The following is a 20,824-nucleotide window of genomic DNA, read 5'->3' as shown; positions in this document are numbered from 1 at the left end:
ACAGATATATTTCTTGTTATCCTATTTTGTTCTATAACATACTTCATACTGGAATTAATTCACACTCCAGTGCTTTTCTTATTAATTGAAGATTCAGATATTCCAAGTTGAAGAAAGAAGCTACCTTTGTAAACTCCACTTTTTAAAATTTAAGCTTTTTCAACTTCACTTCTCCTTGCTCTTTTAATAATTTTGAGTCAATTTCCTGAATGTTCATTGGTTAGGAAAGTGTTAGCAGGACTTTAATGTGTAGGGAGCCAGGCATAGCTTCCTACTATCAACTTGGATCAAATACACTCTGATCCAGTTGACTGATCGTGGAGAATTTTATCTCTTACCAAGAGGGAGGTAACTCTTTTCCATAATTCTGATATTCTCTGGCAGACAATCAGGTAACTGCTGGCTGAAGTGGGGAAGGCAGGGGAGGAGGGTATCTATTTATTTATTGGACTTTCATTTGGCTGGAATGTGGGGAAGGGAAGGGTGGATACTCAGCCACTTGTATTGGGAAAAGAATTACCAAAAAAATTATGGGGTATTATGTAAATAATTTCTTAAGAAGTAATCCTAACTCAAAAGCAAAATTTGGGGAAAGGAATACATACAGTAAGTAGGAACAGCAGGCAACATAAGAATGATACGGCCTGAGAAGGGAATAGAATGTGTGAATTTGAAACTGGCCAGGGACATCTGCAAGGCCTCACTCAAACAAACTTCTGTTTTTATCTTCTTAACATTATTTTATTGTAATTTTAAAATGCTAAGTAAAATTTCCAGAAAAAAATGCCATGTTCCTAGGTATAAAGTCTCATGACAGAAAACATCCTCAAGGTCAGGTTCTCATGATGACACTCACCTTGGCCAAGTCATTTCCTCTTTTCATCTCAGACCATGCTACTCACCTAGAGAACCATGTGCTCATTATATTGTGAGGGTAACACTGTGTTCCCAAGAGTACATGTAGCCTGCATGGACTGAACCTAGTCTACTCAGGAGGTTTCATGCTTTCCTTATTATAAGAAGCAATGGAATATTCAGAACCCTTACCATTTCATGGAGATGGTTCTTACCACCTCTATAGATTTCCAACGTCTGTCTAAAATTAGGATAGAAAATGCAACTCTCCAATTTGTTCAAGTTGCCAAAATTCCTGTAGGCATTTTATGATCTATTTCCACATTCATTTAAGATATGCATTTAAGAATCTAAAAGTAATATCTCCCAGATCTGCTTCATAGAAGATCTAATCAGTCCAGATCCTGAGAGGAGGTGAATCAGAGCTAAGGATAGACCCACAGTCTTGGACATTGCTAGCTGTCCATCTAGCATTCTTCTCATCTTCCCCTTTCCAAGCAATGCTCAGATTTCTGTATAGGTTTCCTGCACTCCCTCTATAGCCCATGCATTACCAAGAAATATGATCCCACCCTCAGTTTCAGTGTTAACAAACAGCTCCTACATTTCTCTGACCAGTCATTAACTCAACATGTGACCCAAGTGGCCTAATTAGGGTTGTCTCAGGACATGTGCCTGGAATGCTGAGACAATAAGGTTCCTTTTGTCACTGAACATGAACAAGGAAACCCATGTTTCCCAGCTGCCATCTGTGTGCACAAGGGATGAGCCTATACTCATCCCTTGAGAGGCAAAAATAAATTGGAGAAATTGGTCATACTGATCTAGTTTGAGTTGATCAGGTCTTACTATACCAAAAGCATTTTAACTTTTAACTGATATACTTCTGATGTCTGCTCTTCCATTCCCTAAATTGGCACCACCTCAAACTCATTACCTCAATTGTTAGGATCAGCGGCTCCACGTCTTGGTAGACAATCTTTACTTGCTTAGCAGCTCGTCTTGCCTGAATCTCAGTATCTGCAATCACGGCACAGACAAGCTGACCCACACAAAATACCTATGACACAGAAAGACCTTTGATGTCAAGGAGAGCAGGTATTCATTCATTATCTCCCCCGCCCCCCACAGCACAAGACTTGATACGCACAATAAAGGACCCCTCTCCATCTGCCCATGCCGATAGAACCTGCTGACTCTAAAGCACTGTACATCTCTGTGCTGTATCAGGGGCAGAGGCAGCTGCAGAGGGGAAGGGGCGATGCGGCCTTGATCGGACTCAGGCTCTAGCCTAGTCAAGGGGGGCTTCTTGAGGGCCAACTGGCTTATGAGAACCAAGCTATGATTGGCCTGGCTGTCCCACCACATTTAGGGCCAATCTGCAGAAGGAACCTTCTGTTTTCAAAGACAGGGAGAAGCAAGAATTTGTAGCTCATCTACAAAAGGGGGTGATTTGGGAAAGAGACTTCTCATGTGATTACACCACACTGCTGGTGAACAAGTCACTGCCTACAAACTGTCCTGGAGCTCAGGCTTCTCAGGAAGACATGTGAAAGACTCAACTGCCAAGATATGACCAAGCACAGGGCATCGCTTCCCTGGGGGGCTGCAGTCAATATCATGTCACCTGCAGATGAGGTAGGTGGACTGGGGAGCTCACACAGGGACCAGGACAGAAAGCTGGATTGGGTGGGGGGAGCAGATAACTAAGGCTCACGACAGGTAAAAATAGTCTGAACCAGGTGATTTGAGTTCTCTCTCCCACCTTATTCTATGGTTCACACTCAAATTTAAACATTCATTTAAAACAATCTACTTTAGACCATTATGTCTTCCACAGTGAACACAGAAATGTTATCAGAAAAAAATGATACCAGGTTTGGAGAGCTTAGCTCAGTGATAGAGAAGTTGCCTAGCATGTGTGAAGGCTTGGGTTCAATCTCCAGCAGTGCACACACACATACACACACACACACACACACACACACACACACAAACACACAATAGTATTTAAAACATTAGTGTATAGTTGGGTGTGGTGCATTGGGGGCAGAGAAGAGAGAGAAGTGAAACATGTTGATTGTTGAAGCTGGAGGATGCTTCTATGGAGTCTCTATTTTGTGCATGATTACAAAAATGTCTGCAGTGAAAAGATGTTTAAAAGTCATAAAGTGCCATAAATGAGTGTTAGAAAAGGAGTGAGGCCAGCTAGGCAATCCTCCAACATGGCACTACTCTCCACAGATGCTCGGCTTTGCCCCTGTGACCTGGCACATCAATCCCTAAGATGCTCACAGTCTGCATAAGCACACTTCAGAGAGCAGGTTCTAAGGTGCAGCCAGGAAATCCCGCTTGTTTAGTTAACATTTATGCACGGACTGTAATTCTCACTGCCCCCTGCCAGTGATATACAACCCTACCTCAGGGGAGTTTCAACCTTGAGTTCAGATTTCTGGTCATCAAGCTTTCATTTTTATTCACTAAATCTTCCAGCAAGAGCCAGAGTTAGGGACTATTTCAAAGGATGAAGCTCTTTTGTATAACTATCGAACTGAGAAGTCTGAATTAGTTATGCAGAAAACCTGCTAAACACTGTCCTTGCTGTATTTTCTAGTAACTTGACATACAGTAGACCAAGTTAAAGCTTTCAAATGGTAATGGTGTTTTCACTGGGTTTTGTTTTGTTTTTTACTCTTTTACCTTGTTACACAGAATATGCAGATGAATCAGACATGGCCCCTCACTCAAGAAATTATATTAGGCAGGGGGAATAGATAAGATATACAAATAAATAAGCTTGATGCAAGAAAAAAAATGTGCATTGAAAGTCCACTTCTCAAAGACAGACGTGAAGCTCTCTGAGGGCAGGGACCACATGTCTTGTTCAGCTATGATGATCAGATATAACAGATCCTTAAGAAATGACTACTGAATATGTGGTAGTGTGACGGAATGAGTCAGAATTAGTTCAGAGAGGGAAAGAGAACTTCTGAATTCAAGGATAAGAAAAGGCTTCAGAGTTACGATACCACTTGAACTCAAACTTAAAATTTGGACATGGTGGGACTGGAGTAATGACAAGAGATTTGCTAGGGGCAAGGATTTGCAAGTAAACCTTGCCTAATCCTCTGTTCATTTATTTTTTCATATTGTGAGCAACATACTATATAACCATTATAAAATATAAAACACCAAAGTATCTTTTATATAACTATTAAACTTCTTATGTGGAAAGGAATATATTTGAATGCATTCAATATCTATATTATAAGATATATTTATAAGATAAAAATATCTTATTATATTTGATAATAATAATTCAAGAATATTGAATACTTTTATGACATATCAAATTAAATGGTAGCTTTAAGAAAATATGAAGTGCCATGAACTGAGGAAGTCATTTTTCAAACAGAAAGCAAAAGTGAAATACCTCATCTGTTGCCAGCAATGTCTCTGTGGAGAAGGAATTTACGTCTTGAAGATGATCTGCAGTCATAATGTCCACTACACCTGGCAGGCTGAGAGCTTCTGATAGATCAATAGACCTAGACGACATCACACACACAGGCTCCTCAGAGAAGCCACACCCCCCACAGATCCTTGAGAATGTGGTTAATTTGAAAATAAGGTATGAGATGAGAGAGGTAAAAATATGTTAAAGAACTACTCCCATAATTCTCTGCTAGACAATTAGAAAGAATTTGGGAGACACAGAAGTTATCACATGGAGGGAAAATTTGTAGTAAATACTAAATTTCAATCCCATTGTGTCTCCAGTTTACATTGGACATCACCAACAAATAGCTTACCCTCTTTATACCATTACTCTCCATTAATGTGACTGATTTAGACAAAAAGGCAATCATTAATGCCTTTTGAGTAAGACCACTTACACAATCTTAGCATGAGCTCTTGAACTAGTTACAAAAGTCAAAAACAGTTCCCGGTCCACTGCAGGCATGTCATCACAGTAGATGGCTTCCCCTGTGGCATGCTTAATACCAGACAGATGCATGATGGGACGGCCAATTGGGTCTCTCGGGAGCTGCTTTGGGTCTACATTCTGTTTAATAAATAATCAACATATAATTTTTACATTTTTATAGAGAAAACAAGAATAATCATATTATGTACATTTCCTATAAGAGGGTAACAATATGGTTTACACCCAAACCAGAACACTTCAGGGAATGAAAACAGTCACAATTCACAATAACACCAGGAATAATAAGCCTATTACAATAATTTGATAGGAAAACTGGAATATGTAGCCATCATGTGGTTTTTAGAGTTTTCACTTTTTTGAATATAGATGTCAGACATCTCTAATGGAAATTCTATTTGCATATGCAAATTAATTTAAATCTTTGTTCCTGATAATATAAAGTTATGTTCTTTTGCTAATGTTCATGTATTTCTTTAAATTTTATTATCAAATGTATCTTCCTACTTACATATGAACATGATGCATGTAATATTTTGCAAGAATGTGATGATATGGTGACAATCTTTATAGAAAATATTGAGAGTATGTTTTTAACCAGAAGAGCCCCACCACCACTACCATTTTGAGTGAAGAATTCTAAGAAATAACCAGTAAAACTCTTAATTTAGACAATTTGGATAGACAATGGACTTGAATTTAAGTGATTCATTGGTGTTTGAGTGATTGACTGGTGTTACTCTTTTTTAGAGAGCCATAGAGTAAAATGACTTGCTCCTGGTTCTGTGAGTACCTTAGATGTTGCACCAATCAAAACAGAAACTAAGCAACATGACATCTCCCCTGACATTTCAGATACAAGAGCTGTTAGCAGTCCTAGTTGGGCCGGTACTGGGAAGAGAAGTGGAGGTATGAAGAAAAAAAGGAGAAGGGGTTTCAAGACATGACCTAGGCTGAGCTTAGAGACCAGGGTAAAGGCTGTGGCTGAGGAGCTGCCTGGCAAGCAGTATTGGGCAGCCTCTTCCATAACTCAATGTATTTGGTGCTGAGCTGAGGCCAAGTTCCCCAGAGGCTTCCTTAGGGCACACAGTCAGGTCAGTAGAGTGAGGTGTAGGCAAAGTTAGGGACATCTCCCCTTCCTGTCTCACCCATTGCCCCATTCTGCAGTTCACAGGGTCACCCTGAACTGTGGATCAAGAAAGGATTCTTCTTTTGAGATAAACCCATAGCACTGGCCTATATTATACAGCAGGTGGGAAGAGAGAAGTCACAAACAGAACACATACTGGTTGAAAACCTTGACTGGGAGGAAAAAGAAACTCTACAACCTGACCTATTTCCAACTTAGTATAATTTAAGGCATCTGAGGGAAAGAAAACCTAGATGTTTTTGTACTCAATTACCAGAATGTGAAGTTTGAGAAAGTCTGTTCAGTACACACTGGCAATGAATGAGATGTCTAAGTCCTGTTTCATTTATAGGTACATATTTTCAGGTTTGAAGTGATTCCTGGTTCACTGAAAATGCCCCAGGACTCTTGTTCTATGGAACCAAGGGAAAGTTGTCTTGAGATCCTATGGATCCAACATGTTTCCTTTTCTGGCAGACACCTGGCTTTCTTGTCTTTTTTGAATGAATTAACGGAAGAAATCTCATGAGTGGAGGAGAGACATGTTTACAATGGAGAACTTTATGTAAAGATAGCTATGAAATATACAATTCCCCCAAAGCCCTCTCCCACCCACAGGATTAGAGAAGAGTGGTCCTCACTTACTGTCCACCCACTGGAGGCACTCAAGGAAAGAAAACTTTAGCTTAAGATAGATCAGAAATTCTCCAGGCAGATAACAGGCACAGAATATCACAAGGGAAAGAGAGAGTGGTATGCATAATTTGGGAACATGTTGTGGATCATCTAGAAAATGAAAATAACCCAATTGTTTTCAAAATGTAAATAAGAAGTGAAATGTCAACCAAATTTGTGCAGAAATTGGAGTGCTTTTTATAACTGACTTGGCATAAGATGTGTAGAGGATGCACTGAATTTATTTCTATTTTATAAAAATGTACTGTTTTACAATAGAATAAAAGCTGATCAATAGCATTTATTGTTTCAATATCTATGTTCACTTTACTTAAATGAAAACTTCAATTTGTAGTGACCATAATATACAGCACCAAAAAGGAATACTGGCTCAGTGTTTTTGGTTCTTGTTGAGTTCATCCTGATTCATAAGCTAGAAAGCAGAGAATTATTTTTAAAAAAAGTAATTTAGGACTGGAACCATGCACAATTTAATCAGTCTATGAATGCAGAGAAATACAGGAAAATGAAAGAAAATTTTACATATGGTGGTTCAGATATGAGCAGGGATTTGAAGAAGCCTCAACACACACCAACTCCACTGATAGAGCTCATTGCTCCCTTCATATGGCCAGAACCTTTCAGTAATTCTCTTCTTCTTTAGGGAACTAAGGTGATGATCAAAAGAAAAAAAAATGTGAAGCTTTTATCAGGTATGTTTTTCCAAATGGTACAGATAATAGGAGTTGATTCCTCTGTAAAATATCCCCCAAAGTGCTGAGTTATCATACTACACCGGGCTCTCAGCTTGCACAACATTTGAGTGAAAAATTATGTTTTTTAAATCCTAAGAGTTTTTTCTTTTCATTCCCAAAAGTAAAATGTTAGGCAATTCATAAGTTTGGACACTAAGAAACACATTCATATGAATCTATAAAGACTCTGGAAACTTTCTATTATTAACACTTTTTTTGGTTTTAAAAAAAGTATCAGAGCATTAAAAAAGTCTTTTGAAAATGTTCTGTGTAAAAGCTACCAAAAGATCGAGGGAGAATTCCAAAATATATCTTTATCTTATTGAGTAACCAAGTATGAAATTATTTTAGCTGAGTTTATAATTTTTTCCTATCAGTTGTGATGAATATACTGGAGAAAGGTGGTGCTGCATGCTGTATGCTGTAGTTTAGGTCTGAAATGTCCCCTAAAGTCCTATGTGATAGAGGTGATTGAGAAGCAGGGAACCTTGAAGAGAAGGGGCCGAGTAGGAGGTTTTTGGTCATTGGGGGTACGCCCTTAAAGGGGATGTGGGACACTAGTCTCTTCCAAAACCAACTCTCATCTGTGTAGGAGATATACTGCATCCAAACCTTTATTTTGCAATCTATAATAACAACTTCCTTCAATGTCATCCACTATGTGAAGATTTTCAGTTTTTTTTGGATGGCTTGAATGCCCACTAATTTGTTTCTTGCTGAAATGTATTCCATTGCCATGGCAATCTTAGGGTATTTATAAGTTGAAGATTGTGAATACCATATTTTACAGAACACCAGGGAACATGGCAGTTTTCAGCTTTCAAAATATTCACTTCCAATGCTGTTTGGCATATTTGCATTTTTGAACATATTGAACCTAAAACCTCAAGGGGTATACAGCAACTTCAGTGTTTGTTATGACATACTATAAGTTTTATAACGGAATCTAACAACAGATTCACTGAACTGATGTTTTAAAGACACTCTTCCTGTTTTTAACTTAATACAACTCTCAAAGTCAAATTTCTTCATAATAATTTCAAGGAAAAACCCATCAGATTGTATCCAGTTTACCAACAGAATGACTTCTGGTGATATTTTTAGGATGTCATGGCAGAAAATTCCATTTGAAAGATGTGAGCAGCTCTGTTTCCCCATACAGTCAGCCAATACTAAGAAAACTTGAAAATAGTTCTTAGAACTCCTGTGTGATTCAACTCTAAAATGGAACTCACAGAAAAATCACTTGGACAGGTGGAAGGAACTGGGGGAGCAAAGGATCTCCACGTTTGAACAAAACAAATCAGTAGCTCTCATAAAAAGTTGTCATTGAATTTTCACCAGCCTCCAAGGACTGTCTTCTGTTCCTCTGGAATAAAACCAGAGCAGCCCACAGTCCTGACATGGACCGCAGCTTTGATTGAGCTTTGACAACCACAAAGCCAAGGGCAGAAAGCACACAGCAAGCTAGCAGCTCGTTCAAGTCAGCAGCACAGGCCACAGTACAAAACGTGTGGCCTTGAAAATCAAAACACATTATTCTTTAAAATAACCATTGCTAAATCTGTTTTCAGTAATGATTCTTCCTCATTGGTTTACAATTCTTTTTCTTTTCATGATACTGGGAATTGAACCCAGAGCCCAACACACGCTAGGCAAGCACCCTACCACTGAGCTACATCTCTGGCCCAGTTCTGGGCTTTTAATTAGTACTCCAGGAGGCAGGGAGTTCACCAGAAGGGGCACTTGGGCTTATGAAGCTTGAGAGTCACTGAGAGACTCTGGGAACCTCCCACAGTTCTGTAGCACAGACTCTGAATTTAAAAAGAAAACATAAAAGGCCACTAACCTGGTACTGTAACGTACTCCAGTGATGTCTGGAATGAAGATCTTCTAAAGCACTCTCATAGTTGTTTGCTAAGCTAGGATAGTGACCTGGGTCCTGAAAAGGAGAACCATGAGAGATATTTAAATGCTCTCGAATGTTCCAAATTGATTTTAGAAGGGAGGCTAGAGTTATTCTTAGCAAGTATCTACTTAAGATTAAACCCAGAGGCACTCAACCACTGAGCCACATCCCCCACCCTTTTTTATATTTTATTTAGAGACAGGGTCTTTCTGAGTTGCTTAGGGTCTCACTAAGTTGCTGAGGCTGGCTTTAAACTCATGATCCTCCTGCCTCAGTCTCTAGAACCTCTTCAATTATAGGCATGTACCACTACCCCCAGCTTTAGCAAGTATTTCTACTCTGAAGTCTAACATTTATTAAGTACTGAACCTTGGAAGTACAAGCAACTCCCTGACTTCAAGGACATGTACCCTAGAAAGTACATATGCATCCACCTAGTAGAAAGAGCCCAGTAAATATAGTAGGTCACTGGCTTCCACCATCTCTACATTTCTTGTTCTCTACACACTTTCCTAAATTATTTGAGGACTTACACACCAATATAATAGGAAGCTAAATAAAATAAAATAAAATAAAAAAGAATACTTAAGCCAGGAAAAAGTCAGAGCCAAATCATGCAATTGCAAAGATCATGAAACCTTGCCATGTGGGCAGAAAAGGGGTACAGAGGCAGAACCTGGCCACCACTCCACAGGAGGAAGAACACCCCTAGGAACAGAAGGAAATGGGGCATTTGGGTTTTTACACAGACTTTAAGCAACACACCTGGTCATTTTTTAAAACTTAAATAATTTCAATAGAAAATAAAGTTAATAAAGGCTATTATTTTTAAAGAAGGGAAGTTTGATGGAAGGTATAAAACTACAACAAGGCAGAAGTTTTAAATTATATCACTGATTCACCAAGAAATTGTATTCGTTTGCTCTTAATTAAGGGAGTCTACAATTGGCTATATTTTTCCCCATTTTTGATGATCTAGTGCCAAATCTCATTTATATATGACTTCAGACTTCCATTCTTAAAATTCTGATACAAACTTTCTGGTTCTTAGTTGTTCCCATTCATAATAAGAAGGTACTTTCAAAAGCAATGATAAGAGAGGACTTTGTGTCTGTTATTTAAGGTGAACACACTTTCCATACCACAAGAAGAGTCATGGCTTCCAGTCTCATCTCTAAGGCTGGCTGTAGCAGGGGGTTAAGGGAGGCCAATAAAGTTCAACTTTCCTTGGGTCCTAATGAATTTATTCAGAGAATTTATTTTCAGTTGTGTCCTCCCTAGCCAACAATCTTGCAACTAACTGTCACAAGGAAGACCAGGCAAGAGAATGCTAGGATTATCACCACTATCATCAGGACCACCACTAAGTGGTTCCTCTGAAGCACCAAGGATCATATAAGCCATTTTTCTATGATGACCCATTTCACAATAATCTTGGACAGTGGCTGCCGCCATCACCATATGGGTGAGAAAAATAGAGCTGAGCCCAGAAAAGAAAACCAAACATGGGTGAGCTTCAATAAGTGGAAGAAAATGTATTCAAATCATTAGCCAGTTTTCTAAACATTATCTAGAAAAACAACAGGTCAGAGACAAAATAACCGAGTGGTGTTAAATAGAATCCTGCCTAACACTGTGCTCCACCTGCAGTTCTTCCCCAAACTCACACCCATCCACAGACAGCCAGATGGAAACCTAGTAAGTCCTAGCATTTCTGATTTGGGTCTTCTTTCTATTCTACTCAACAGAGCATTTGGGTGCCCCTCAAAGCCCCCAGTCTTGGGAAAGCTAACACATGACCAGTTCCACTTACCATCCTCTTCAAAATCTGTAAAACTTCCAGGTAGAACTTGAAGAAGAAGCTGATGATGAGGGTCCTTTTGAACTCCACCTTCCCACCTGGAGCTGAGCCCGGAAGGGACACTTCCTCCAAAATGAGCCTGCAAGCTGTATCCAGCATCTCTTCACTCCATGGCCTGGGAGAAGCAAGTTCTGCTTTAAGCACTGTATATACATTCTTTTGTTTAATCATCTCAACTTCCCTATGAAGTGGATATGATTATTTGTCTTTGACAGATAAAGAAACTGAGGTACCATAAAGTTAAGTAAGATGACTGAGCTGGGTGTGGTGGCGCACTCAGTGAGATCCTATCTCTAAATAAAATACAAACTATAGGCTAGGGATGTGTCTCAATGGATGTGCCCCTGAGTTCAATCCCCAATACCCACCCCCCAAAAAATGATGACTGAGATCATGTAGTAGTGGGGGGCTGAGCTGAGAGTTGGATCAGGCAGTCTGACCCACCAATAGTTTAAAGCTCATGTTTTAACCACTATTCTCTATTAAATGCTAGTAAATGCTAGTAAGTGCTCAAGAAATATTAGCTATTAATGTTTTTTAAGAGAGAAAGAGAGAGATTTTTTTAATATTTATTTTTTAGTTTTCAGCGGACACAACATCTTTGTTTTGTATGTGGTGCTTAGGATCGGACCCAGGCCGCACACTACCACTTGAGCCACATCCCCAGCCCCTAGCTATTAATGTTACCTATAAATATAAGAAGTCAGGTAAGCAAATACATTTAGGAATTAATTTTAGAACAAACTCACATAATCTATTTCTCATCGTGGTAAATGATCCCCTACAATAAAGAATGTACATGTACTATAAGAATATTGGCATTCTCTCTCCCTTCATCCCACCCTCTCTCCCTCCCTCTCCATCATGACTCTCTCTCCATCATGCCTACTTGAGAATTCACTAAAACAAGACATGGAAATAATCATGAAGTATTATTGGGATTCCCTGCCATAAAATAGAAAGGTACTAAGCATTTTTCTTCTCACAATTACTTCTCCCCATAGATTGGGCTGCTCTGTTACTTGGGGTCTAAGGACATGATGCCTTACCTGCCGACGAGTTTCTGGCAGGAATTCTTGGCACTGATGATGGTTGGACCAACACCCCCATACAGGATGGAGAGCTCTCTGATAATGCCATCCCCTTCTCCAAAAAGGACCCTCATTCCTGAATTGACTATTGCCAGAGCATTCTGCTGCCGCTGGGCCTGTCGGAAGGCTGACACAAATTCCCACTGAAAGAAAAGTTAAATGGCACATGTAGAAACATACTGAAAACGATCTGTACCAGGAGGGAGTATGTGTATGTTGTCTCATCTGATCCTTGTCACATCCTCTTTTATGGGCAGAATTATGTCCACCCCAAATTCACATGTTGAAGTGTCCTTTGAGAAGAGGAATTTTGCACATACGAATGAAAGAGGGAAGACCTTGCAAAAACAGAAAGAGAAGAAAGCAATTTAAAGCCCAGGTCTGAGGTTTTAGAAGAAATGAACCTTGCTATGCCTTGATAGAAGACTCCTAGCCTCTGACATTTGCAGAAAATAAATCTACGTTGTAACATATGCTCAGTGTGTGGTTCTTTGTTATCACAGCCCAGCAAACTAATATATCCTCTGAGGCAGGTGTAATCTATCCCATTTTGCAGATGAGGAATCGAAGGCTCAAGGCGATTCAGTAATTAGTTCAGGTCTTGAAACCAGGTCTGAAATCTGAGTCCATCTGTCTCCAAAGCCCTTGTTTTTTCTAAATTCTACTGCAAATATATCTTTTAGCCTCTTTCAAACCCCAGCACACAGGCAGAGGTATATTCTTTGTTTTTCATTTAGGGAAAAAGTCTTATGGGACAAAAAAAAAAATTTTTTTAAATGTTAGGTGCAAAAGGAACTGTTCACAGGTCCTGTAAGATAAAGACCTCATGCCACTTTCTAAAGTTGATTTTTTTCTTCCCTATCAACACTCAATGTTTTTTCTTGGCCCACCCTATGCTGGAATAAACCACTGTGGGCTCACAGGCAACACTAAGGCAAGAAGGACCTTCTCACCTTGCTGGAGTAAGGGATGTTCACTGAGATCAAGATTTCTTGAGGCTTAAGATCTGCACTGGGGTCCTTGCTGAGAAACTTCTCATTTAAAGGGATCTGTCGTTTTCCTTCTGTGGAAAGAAATGACACTTGCCCTGAAATCTCCAGCCTATTGAATAAAATCACAGAACTTGGGAAATAATTCTACCATGTACCTGGGGAAACTGACCGTTCCTATGCTCCCAAATCTCATACCCTCTGTGGGCATCTTGCAGCACTCCTTCCAGCCTATTCCCACCGTTTTCGCCTTCTCTGCTTGCTTACAGGTAGAAATATCTGGTAAAGAGCAGCTCAGAATTTAGAGTAGGACAGGACCTTAGCAGTCCTCTTCCTGCATGGCATGATTCAGCTTGAGCTTCACCAATAGGGAGTAGATATTAATATTTCTTTTGATATTTTGATCAAGTCATCCAATAAACAGTTACAGTTTATAACTAGCAACCCTACTAGGTTCAGTGGTGGATTTTAAAATTCCCTTTAATTAGTTTATATACCAGTGAGGTGTTGTCTTAGTTGTTTGTACCTTTCCCAGCACTTATATTTGGGAGATGGGACAGTTTAAAGCCACATTAAAACATGACCTGGGGATAAAAACTAAGGAACTTTTGATGGATGTAGTCCCATGACAAACCTGCTTCTCATGGTATGACTTTTAACAGTGATATTACCTAAATTGAAAACTCTGAATTCAAACCTTCTTAAGATAATTTAATAGGTTAGAGGATATGAGGAGTAAGTATTTCACAATGCAGGTAATAGAAAGTTCATAATTTTAAGAGAAAATACCTCTAGATTTATAAAGGATCAATTAGAACTTTTTAATAATTGTTGCTCAAATTGGAATAAGAGAAATAAACTTCACAAGTGAAGCACAATATCATGTATATCCACAAGACAGTGATCCTAATTAGAATAAGGTATATGCCCATGTTTGTATAAATATGTCAAAATAGACTCTACTGTCATGCATAACTAAAAAGAACAAATAAAAAAAGAAAAATAAAACTCCTGGACTTAGTTTCAAAAATCAAATAAATAAATACATAATGAGGCCCAGCCATTGGTTGGCTAGAAAAGACCTGTAGGCATCTATCTAGAACAAATTAAGTAGGAGCCCAAAACATGATGTGAATGCAACACACTCCTGCACCCTTGAGGGATCTCTCCAATAATAGGGTCCAAGATTTCTCAATGGTTTATAGTTCTTTCCAATAATCAAATCACATTAGGACATTAACCAACACAAGTATGTTCACTATAAGGTGGTCAGTATGTGAAAATATCTATCACAGGATCTCAAAGAGAAGCAGATGAGGTTGGGAGTGTGAGATTAAGACAAGACTGACCATCTTTCCAACCTCCAGAAAGACAGATAGAAACATTAACATTATAAGAAATAATCATTTCCAGAATTGGACTTTCTGCCTCCCCAGAGAGAAAGAGGGGTCAGAGGAGCCGATTTAACAATCTCCAACTAGGAGCTGTCACTCACCTTTGGACAGCAGGTTAAGGGTACAGTTACCCACAGCCAGGAGGGGATTCAGATCTGAATCTAGATGCCTGCTCACAATGTGGCCCCCTAAAGACTTTTAAAAATAATAAGTTATTTTTACTTTAGTTTTATAATTATAAAAACATGAGCACTAAAATAAGGATTAAACAAACTTTGGAGAACTATTCCTTTTGTTTGTTCTTAAAGAACAAAAATGTTTCCTGAGGGAATAGTCATCCACCAGAGTTTATTGCCATCAAATACATACAGCCATGTTCCTGATCTGGGACCCAGCCAGGGTTCTCAGATGCTTCAAGAGAGCATGGTACGTCTTAGTGTTCTCTTCTGGGAGCTTCTGGACCATATCAGCCAGGATGTCCTTCACCTGAGCCAGGCTGAGGCCAGCACCCAGGGTCAGTCCTAAAATAAGGTCATGCATAAATAATGCCATGTGATCACTTCTTACTTGAAAATGTCCACTGGACCAAAGCTTCAGACAAGGAATCTTTATAGTAGATACATGTTGTCCTACTTATATGTGGTGGTGGTGGTAGAGGTGGTGATGGTGGGAGTGGTGGGGCGATGATGGTGATGATGGCAGTAGAGGTAGTGGTGATGATGGGTGGGGGCAATGATGGTAGAGGCAGTGATGACAATGGAGGTGGTGGTGGTGGTGATGGTGATGACAGTGGTAGAGGTAGAGATGGTGATGGGTGGGAAGGTCATGGTGGTTGTAGAGGTGGTGGGATGATGGAGGTGGTAGTGGTGATAGAATTGACTGTGGAGATGATGAAGGCTAAATTCTCTGAACACCCACTGTATCAAGCACTACTCATTCTATCATGCTTAATCTCCACAATCTGAACAAATTTATATATAATTGCCATAGTAAACAATTAGATTCCAGAGACTATATTTCAAACCCACACTCATGTTGCTTCTCATCATTGTCATTAAATCAACTTCCTTTTAGGAATGGAGAGGTCAGTGCATAAGCTGCTTAATACATAAACTTGCTTTGCCTGCTTCTGGAGAGCAGAGGTTGCATCCTTTTCACCTTTCTCTTCTGTTCAGTACTTAGCCCAGGACCCTCATTGAGTAATTCTTACCTTCTCTGGTGTTGTAGACAAGGAAATTGCTTCAGTAAAAACATCTGACTATTCAGACAATTAATATCTGGTATAACTTTAGAGAATTCTTCCTAAGCCCCTCTCCGAATGTTATCATTCTTAGAAGAGAATTCCTATTATAATTAGGAAAAATTCTGTCTGCTTGTTTGCAATAACAACAAAGTTGATTAATGTGTCTTAACTAAGAGAGCAAAGGCCTTAAGAACTTACCATTGCATGAATGATTCACAATATTTAGTTCTTTAATTCTATCAGGAGAAATTATAACTGGGTGGAAGATACCTTTAAATTTCATTTCAGGCCCTAAAGAATTAGGGGGAAAAAAACAAGAAGATTAGAATAAATGGGGGCTAACTGTCCTTTTAATTTTGAAATTACAATCAAAATGATGATTTTAAACATATTAAAGTTATATATCTGCTGGTCTAGTTATTGTCAACCCAGACCCAGAGAAAATGGCTGGGTACATTTTCATTAAAATTGGAGGACTCTTTGGAATTATCAACCCTAAAACTTGGGCCTTATGGCATGCTCAGAATTCTCCTTGGAAAGACTCTGGGGTGGGGGTGAGGGCATGTTCTTAATGAATGGGGCAAACTGAACCTACATTTGCTACCACAGAAGCCCCTGAAACTGCAGCATCAGTAAAACATTATCTTCATTGAGACACCACCCAGAGAAGGAACAGAGAGAAGCTTCAAGATGAGGCTCAGATTAATTCCCAATGGCAAGACAACCATCCTCAGCCCCTCTGCTGCTGGCTTGCTACAGAGCTAGCTTGTGAGGCACAACTCTGGGCACTGAAGGACACAAGGGATTTACTTCTGCCGTTATAAAAAGTCTCTTGAGGGGCTGGGGGTGTGGCTCAGTGGTAGAGCGCTTGGCTAGCATGTGTGAGGCACTGGGTTCAATTCTTATCACTGCATCTCAATAAATAAAGATCCATTGCCACCTAAAAAATATTTTTAAAAAGTCTCTTGAGCAATGATGAGAAAGTTGAGTCCAAAGGATTAAAAATGCTATTCCAGATTATTATATTTGAAAACACACATATATGAGGCTGTTTTCCTTCTAAATCCTTTCCCTTGATTTCCCCATAAGAAGTCCCTGGGTATCTACATACCCACAGAGGTGTTCCCCATGACAATAGGGGCCTGGGGATACTTGAATTTAGCTTCCAGAAGTTCCTTCAGGGTCACCGGGGAAATCCATGTCATTCTATCACCATGAAAAACCCTGGTTTTGGGGGGTTGTTTCTCAGCCATTATCTATTGAAAAAGAAATGGGGATTCAAGATACATATGACAACATTTCCACTCATTTTTGCTTTATCATTGTAGGAACAAAGAAAAGAAATACAGATTTTCTGAAAAACAAAATAAATGACCTAAAAAGTGGAGCTTTACAAGGAATCAGAGTTCGAGATAAAAATATGACAGTGTTTTTCTCCTTCTAGAGGTTCTCCATGTAAATCCCTTTGGTGCTCTTATATCTCAAAGAAATTCATTTTAATGTTAAACATGCTGAATTTTGTCAAATAATCCTATGGAAGAATGAACTACAGAAAAACTGGAAGCAGAAAATGTGTTTACATTTATAGGCATTGTGACTGCATGGCTTTTTACAGACACCACCAGTTCCTTCTTTCAGTCAGATGACCCCTCCACCCTCATTCCCCCACCTCTTCCTTGGTCCACACTTTTTAGACCTTGAGATAAGGATGACAAAAAGGTGTTACCTATTTGCTAGTCAGCTTCTGAAAGAATCCAGAATTCCTCTATAAATCAACCCTCTAGACCCAACATTGCCTATCTTACCATTAGCTCTGGAGGAAATATCAGCTCCTGGGTTGGATCCAATGGAAGAAACTCCTCTTCCGAGAAGAGTTTTGAATTTGTCTTAAAGAGAAAAAGTACCAGAGGTTAAAGTAGTTCCCACTTTTGTAGAGGGATATGTCCCAAGACCCCCAATGGCTTCTGGAAGCTGTGGATCATATTGAACCTTATATATGCTGTCTTACTCTATTCATTCTTACTATAAATCTTAGCAATCACAGCATACAACCTTTTTTCCTTATTTTGTTGAGAACTTTCACCTTTTCACTTAAAGGAAGTACTTTATAGTTACCATTTGGTGTATCTAAATTACCAGCATCACTATTCTTGTGCTTTGGAGCCCTTATTAAATAAAAGAAGGATTACTTGAACACAAGCCGTGCAATACTTTGACAGATGACTTGATAACTAAGATGACTACTAAATAAATGACAAATAGGTGGGTAGCATATATAAAGTGGAATACATTGGACAAAGGGAAGATTCATATTCTGGATAAAATAAAGGAGGACAGTATGAGATTTCATTACACTACTCAGAATGGCATGTAGTTTGAAACTGCAGGATAACTGACATACCTATCACCTCAGATATTTATCACTTATTTGTGTTGAGAACATTTAAAATCCTCCCTGCTGGCTATTTTGAAATATTCAATTAATTGCTGTCAATCATAATTATCTCACTGACTATTGAACAATTAGAACATATTCCTCCTATCTAACTGTACCCCTGTACCTGTTTCCGGTCTTCTATCTGCCTGCTCCTTCCTGGGCTGATTTTTTAAAAATAGAAATGAAGTGAGAATGAGAAGGAACATGTTAACACTGGTTGGGGAGGAAGGTATTCTTTCTAAGAGCAAGTCAGTCATTGCACATGTCCTGAGAAAACTTTAAAACAACTTTACATTTCACTCACTTTATTTCCTTCCTCAAGTTCTGGTAATCCGTTTATTCCTTGATCCAAACAGCAAGTCCCATTTTCTTTACCTTGACAACAGCCAAAAGTCTAATGAGAAAAAAAAATCAGTAGGAATTTAATGCTGATCCTACTAAATATTAAATAAAGTGGGTAACTACCAGATAAACCTCATAATATAGAATCATTATGATTATGGTGTCATAAAGGAGAATTGTTTGTACTTAAACACATCCAAACTAACTCTAATGAAAAACCTGAGCTTATAAGGAATTTGGAATAGCAGTGTACATTAAACAAGTTAAACTATGTGAAGCTCTTATAACAAAGCCTGGCACACAGCAATTACTATTATTAATGATTAATGATTAAAATTAATAATATTAAATATTTCAAACATTTAACAATAAATATGCACAACTATTGGCATATAAACACTCTGTTCTTATCTATGACATCATTCTTTCACAGGTTAACTTCCAAAAGGCTGTCTTTTGTCTTCCATCCCAAAGTTGTTTGTTCATTTACTCATTTAATAAATATTGATTAACCACTCAATTAGAACATGGTGACCAGCCATGGAGATATACAGCCTTTGCTGCAAGTAGCACACAGTCTAGTGAAGAGATGGAACAGCATATGGGCAATGGTGCCACACTATCACCAATGCTATGCAGGGCATGCCCATATACATGCCAGGTGCAAAGGAGCTATAGGAGCTCCTGGGAAGGTACCTGACCCAAACAGATCAGGAATGGCCTCTTGCAAGCAATAACTGCCACCAATGTCAAAATGCTTAGGTGCTCACGATGAAACTACTAAGGCAAGCTCAATGAATGAGGGTAACCCTCCTGCCCAAGGCTAAAGAGAAAATAACAATCATAGACCTCGAGATAGGAAGTAGCCCTGTATTACAATGGCTATTCCTCTAATCACACCTGATGAACCCTACAACTTTGCTTCATTGGGGAAAAATATACTCATTCACAAGTTCTTTTCTACTTACTTTACTGAAAGTCTTGCATGTGTCAATTATGGGCCTGTATCCAGTGCAGCGGCACAGGTTACCTGAAAGAGGAAACCCCAGCTCTGTTAATTGAGTAACCTAGACAAAAACACAAGCTGCCAAACACAATAAATAAAAATAAGGACCTCATCCCAGAAGGAAATTCTGCTGGACATTTCAGTCTACCTAATCTGCACAAATTATTACATCAGCAACTTGGGATATTTAATTGAGAATCCTGAGGTACATTTTAACAGCTCAGCTACCTAAGTTTCCTCCTGCTGCTTATTTGTTCATTTTTCATTCATGCACTCAGTCATTCAATAACAAGGATACTTAACAAAAGACCTGCCCTCTTAGCAAATGTTTAGGTATATAATAGAGTGGTGATAACTATGGGCACCATGCTGTACATTATCTCTTTAAGACTTATTCCTCTTGCATAACAAACTTTGACAATCACTCATTTTCCCTTTCCCCAGGTCCTGCTAGTCACCATTCTATTTTCTGCTTTGCTGAATTTGACTATTTTAGGTTCTTCATATAAGAGGGATCATGAAATATTTGCTCTTCTGTGTCTGGCTTATTCCATTCAGTTAGCATAATGTTTTCTAGGTTCGTCCATGTTTTTGCAAACAAAAAAAGATTTTATTCTTTTGTTGGTGGTGATAACTGGGGATTGAACTCAGGGGTATGCAACTACTGAGCCACATCCCCAGCCCTATTTTGTATTTTATTTAGATACAGGGTCTCACTGAATTGCTTAGAGCATTGCTTTTGCTGAGGTTGGCTTTGAACTTGTAAACCCCTATCTCAGCCTCCAGAGCCACTGGGATTATAGGCATGCACCACCACACCCGGCTTTTATTCTCCTTTTAAAAGAAGAAAATCCCTTATTATTAATACTTACTATGGCAATTATCAATTTATTGCAAGAGAGGAGAAGAGAGAGATAAAGAGTATGTGTTAAGCTTCAGTTGATAGAAAGATGGATAATATTATATAGAAGCAAAGGTAGTTATTAAACTTTGGAAGCAACTGGGCCCATAATTCATTTATAATAAATCACTACCAGGTCAGTGTTTCTCTCACAGTGGTCTCGTAGGCTTCCACCACCCCCATCTGACATATAATTTAAAAAAACAAGACCTTAGAGCCAAATTCTATGGTCGTGGGTTCCAAAATTTTTCATTATTTACAAATTTCCCATATATGTCTATACCCTAAAAT

General features: G+C 38.9%; 1 protein-coding gene across 1 annotated transcript in view; it reads right to left on the bottom strand.

The window, feature by feature from the left end:
* Positions 1-20,824, bottom strand: part of Aox1 (aldehyde oxidase 1) — a 68,702-nt gene that overhangs the window by 32,254 nt on the left and 15,624 nt on the right. The window contains 14 exon segments of the mRNA NM_001282257.1: positions 1,793-1,915; positions 4,289-4,403; positions 4,752-4,921; positions 9,210-9,302; positions 11,083-11,245; positions 12,180-12,364; positions 13,175-13,284; positions 14,706-14,799; positions 14,974-15,125; positions 16,046-16,138; positions 16,959-17,103; positions 17,653-17,733; positions 18,589-18,678; positions 19,595-19,656. Of these exon segments, the coding sequence (NP_001269186.1) occupies positions 1,793-1,915; positions 4,289-4,403; positions 4,752-4,921; positions 9,210-9,302; positions 11,083-11,245; positions 12,180-12,364; positions 13,175-13,284; positions 14,706-14,799; positions 14,974-15,125; positions 16,046-16,138; positions 16,959-17,103; positions 17,653-17,733; positions 18,589-18,678; positions 19,595-19,656 (1,676 nt within the window).

This window comes from Ictidomys tridecemlineatus, chromosome 7 (assembly GCF_052094955.1).
Source record: "Ictidomys tridecemlineatus isolate mIctTri1 chromosome 7, mIctTri1.hap1, whole genome shotgun sequence".
In the NCBI taxonomy this organism is placed as follows: Eukaryota; Metazoa; Chordata; class Mammalia; order Rodentia; family Sciuridae; genus Ictidomys; species Ictidomys tridecemlineatus.
The sequence above is the reverse complement of the archived record's forward strand: the minus strand, read 5'-3'. Positions and strand labels throughout refer to the sequence as shown.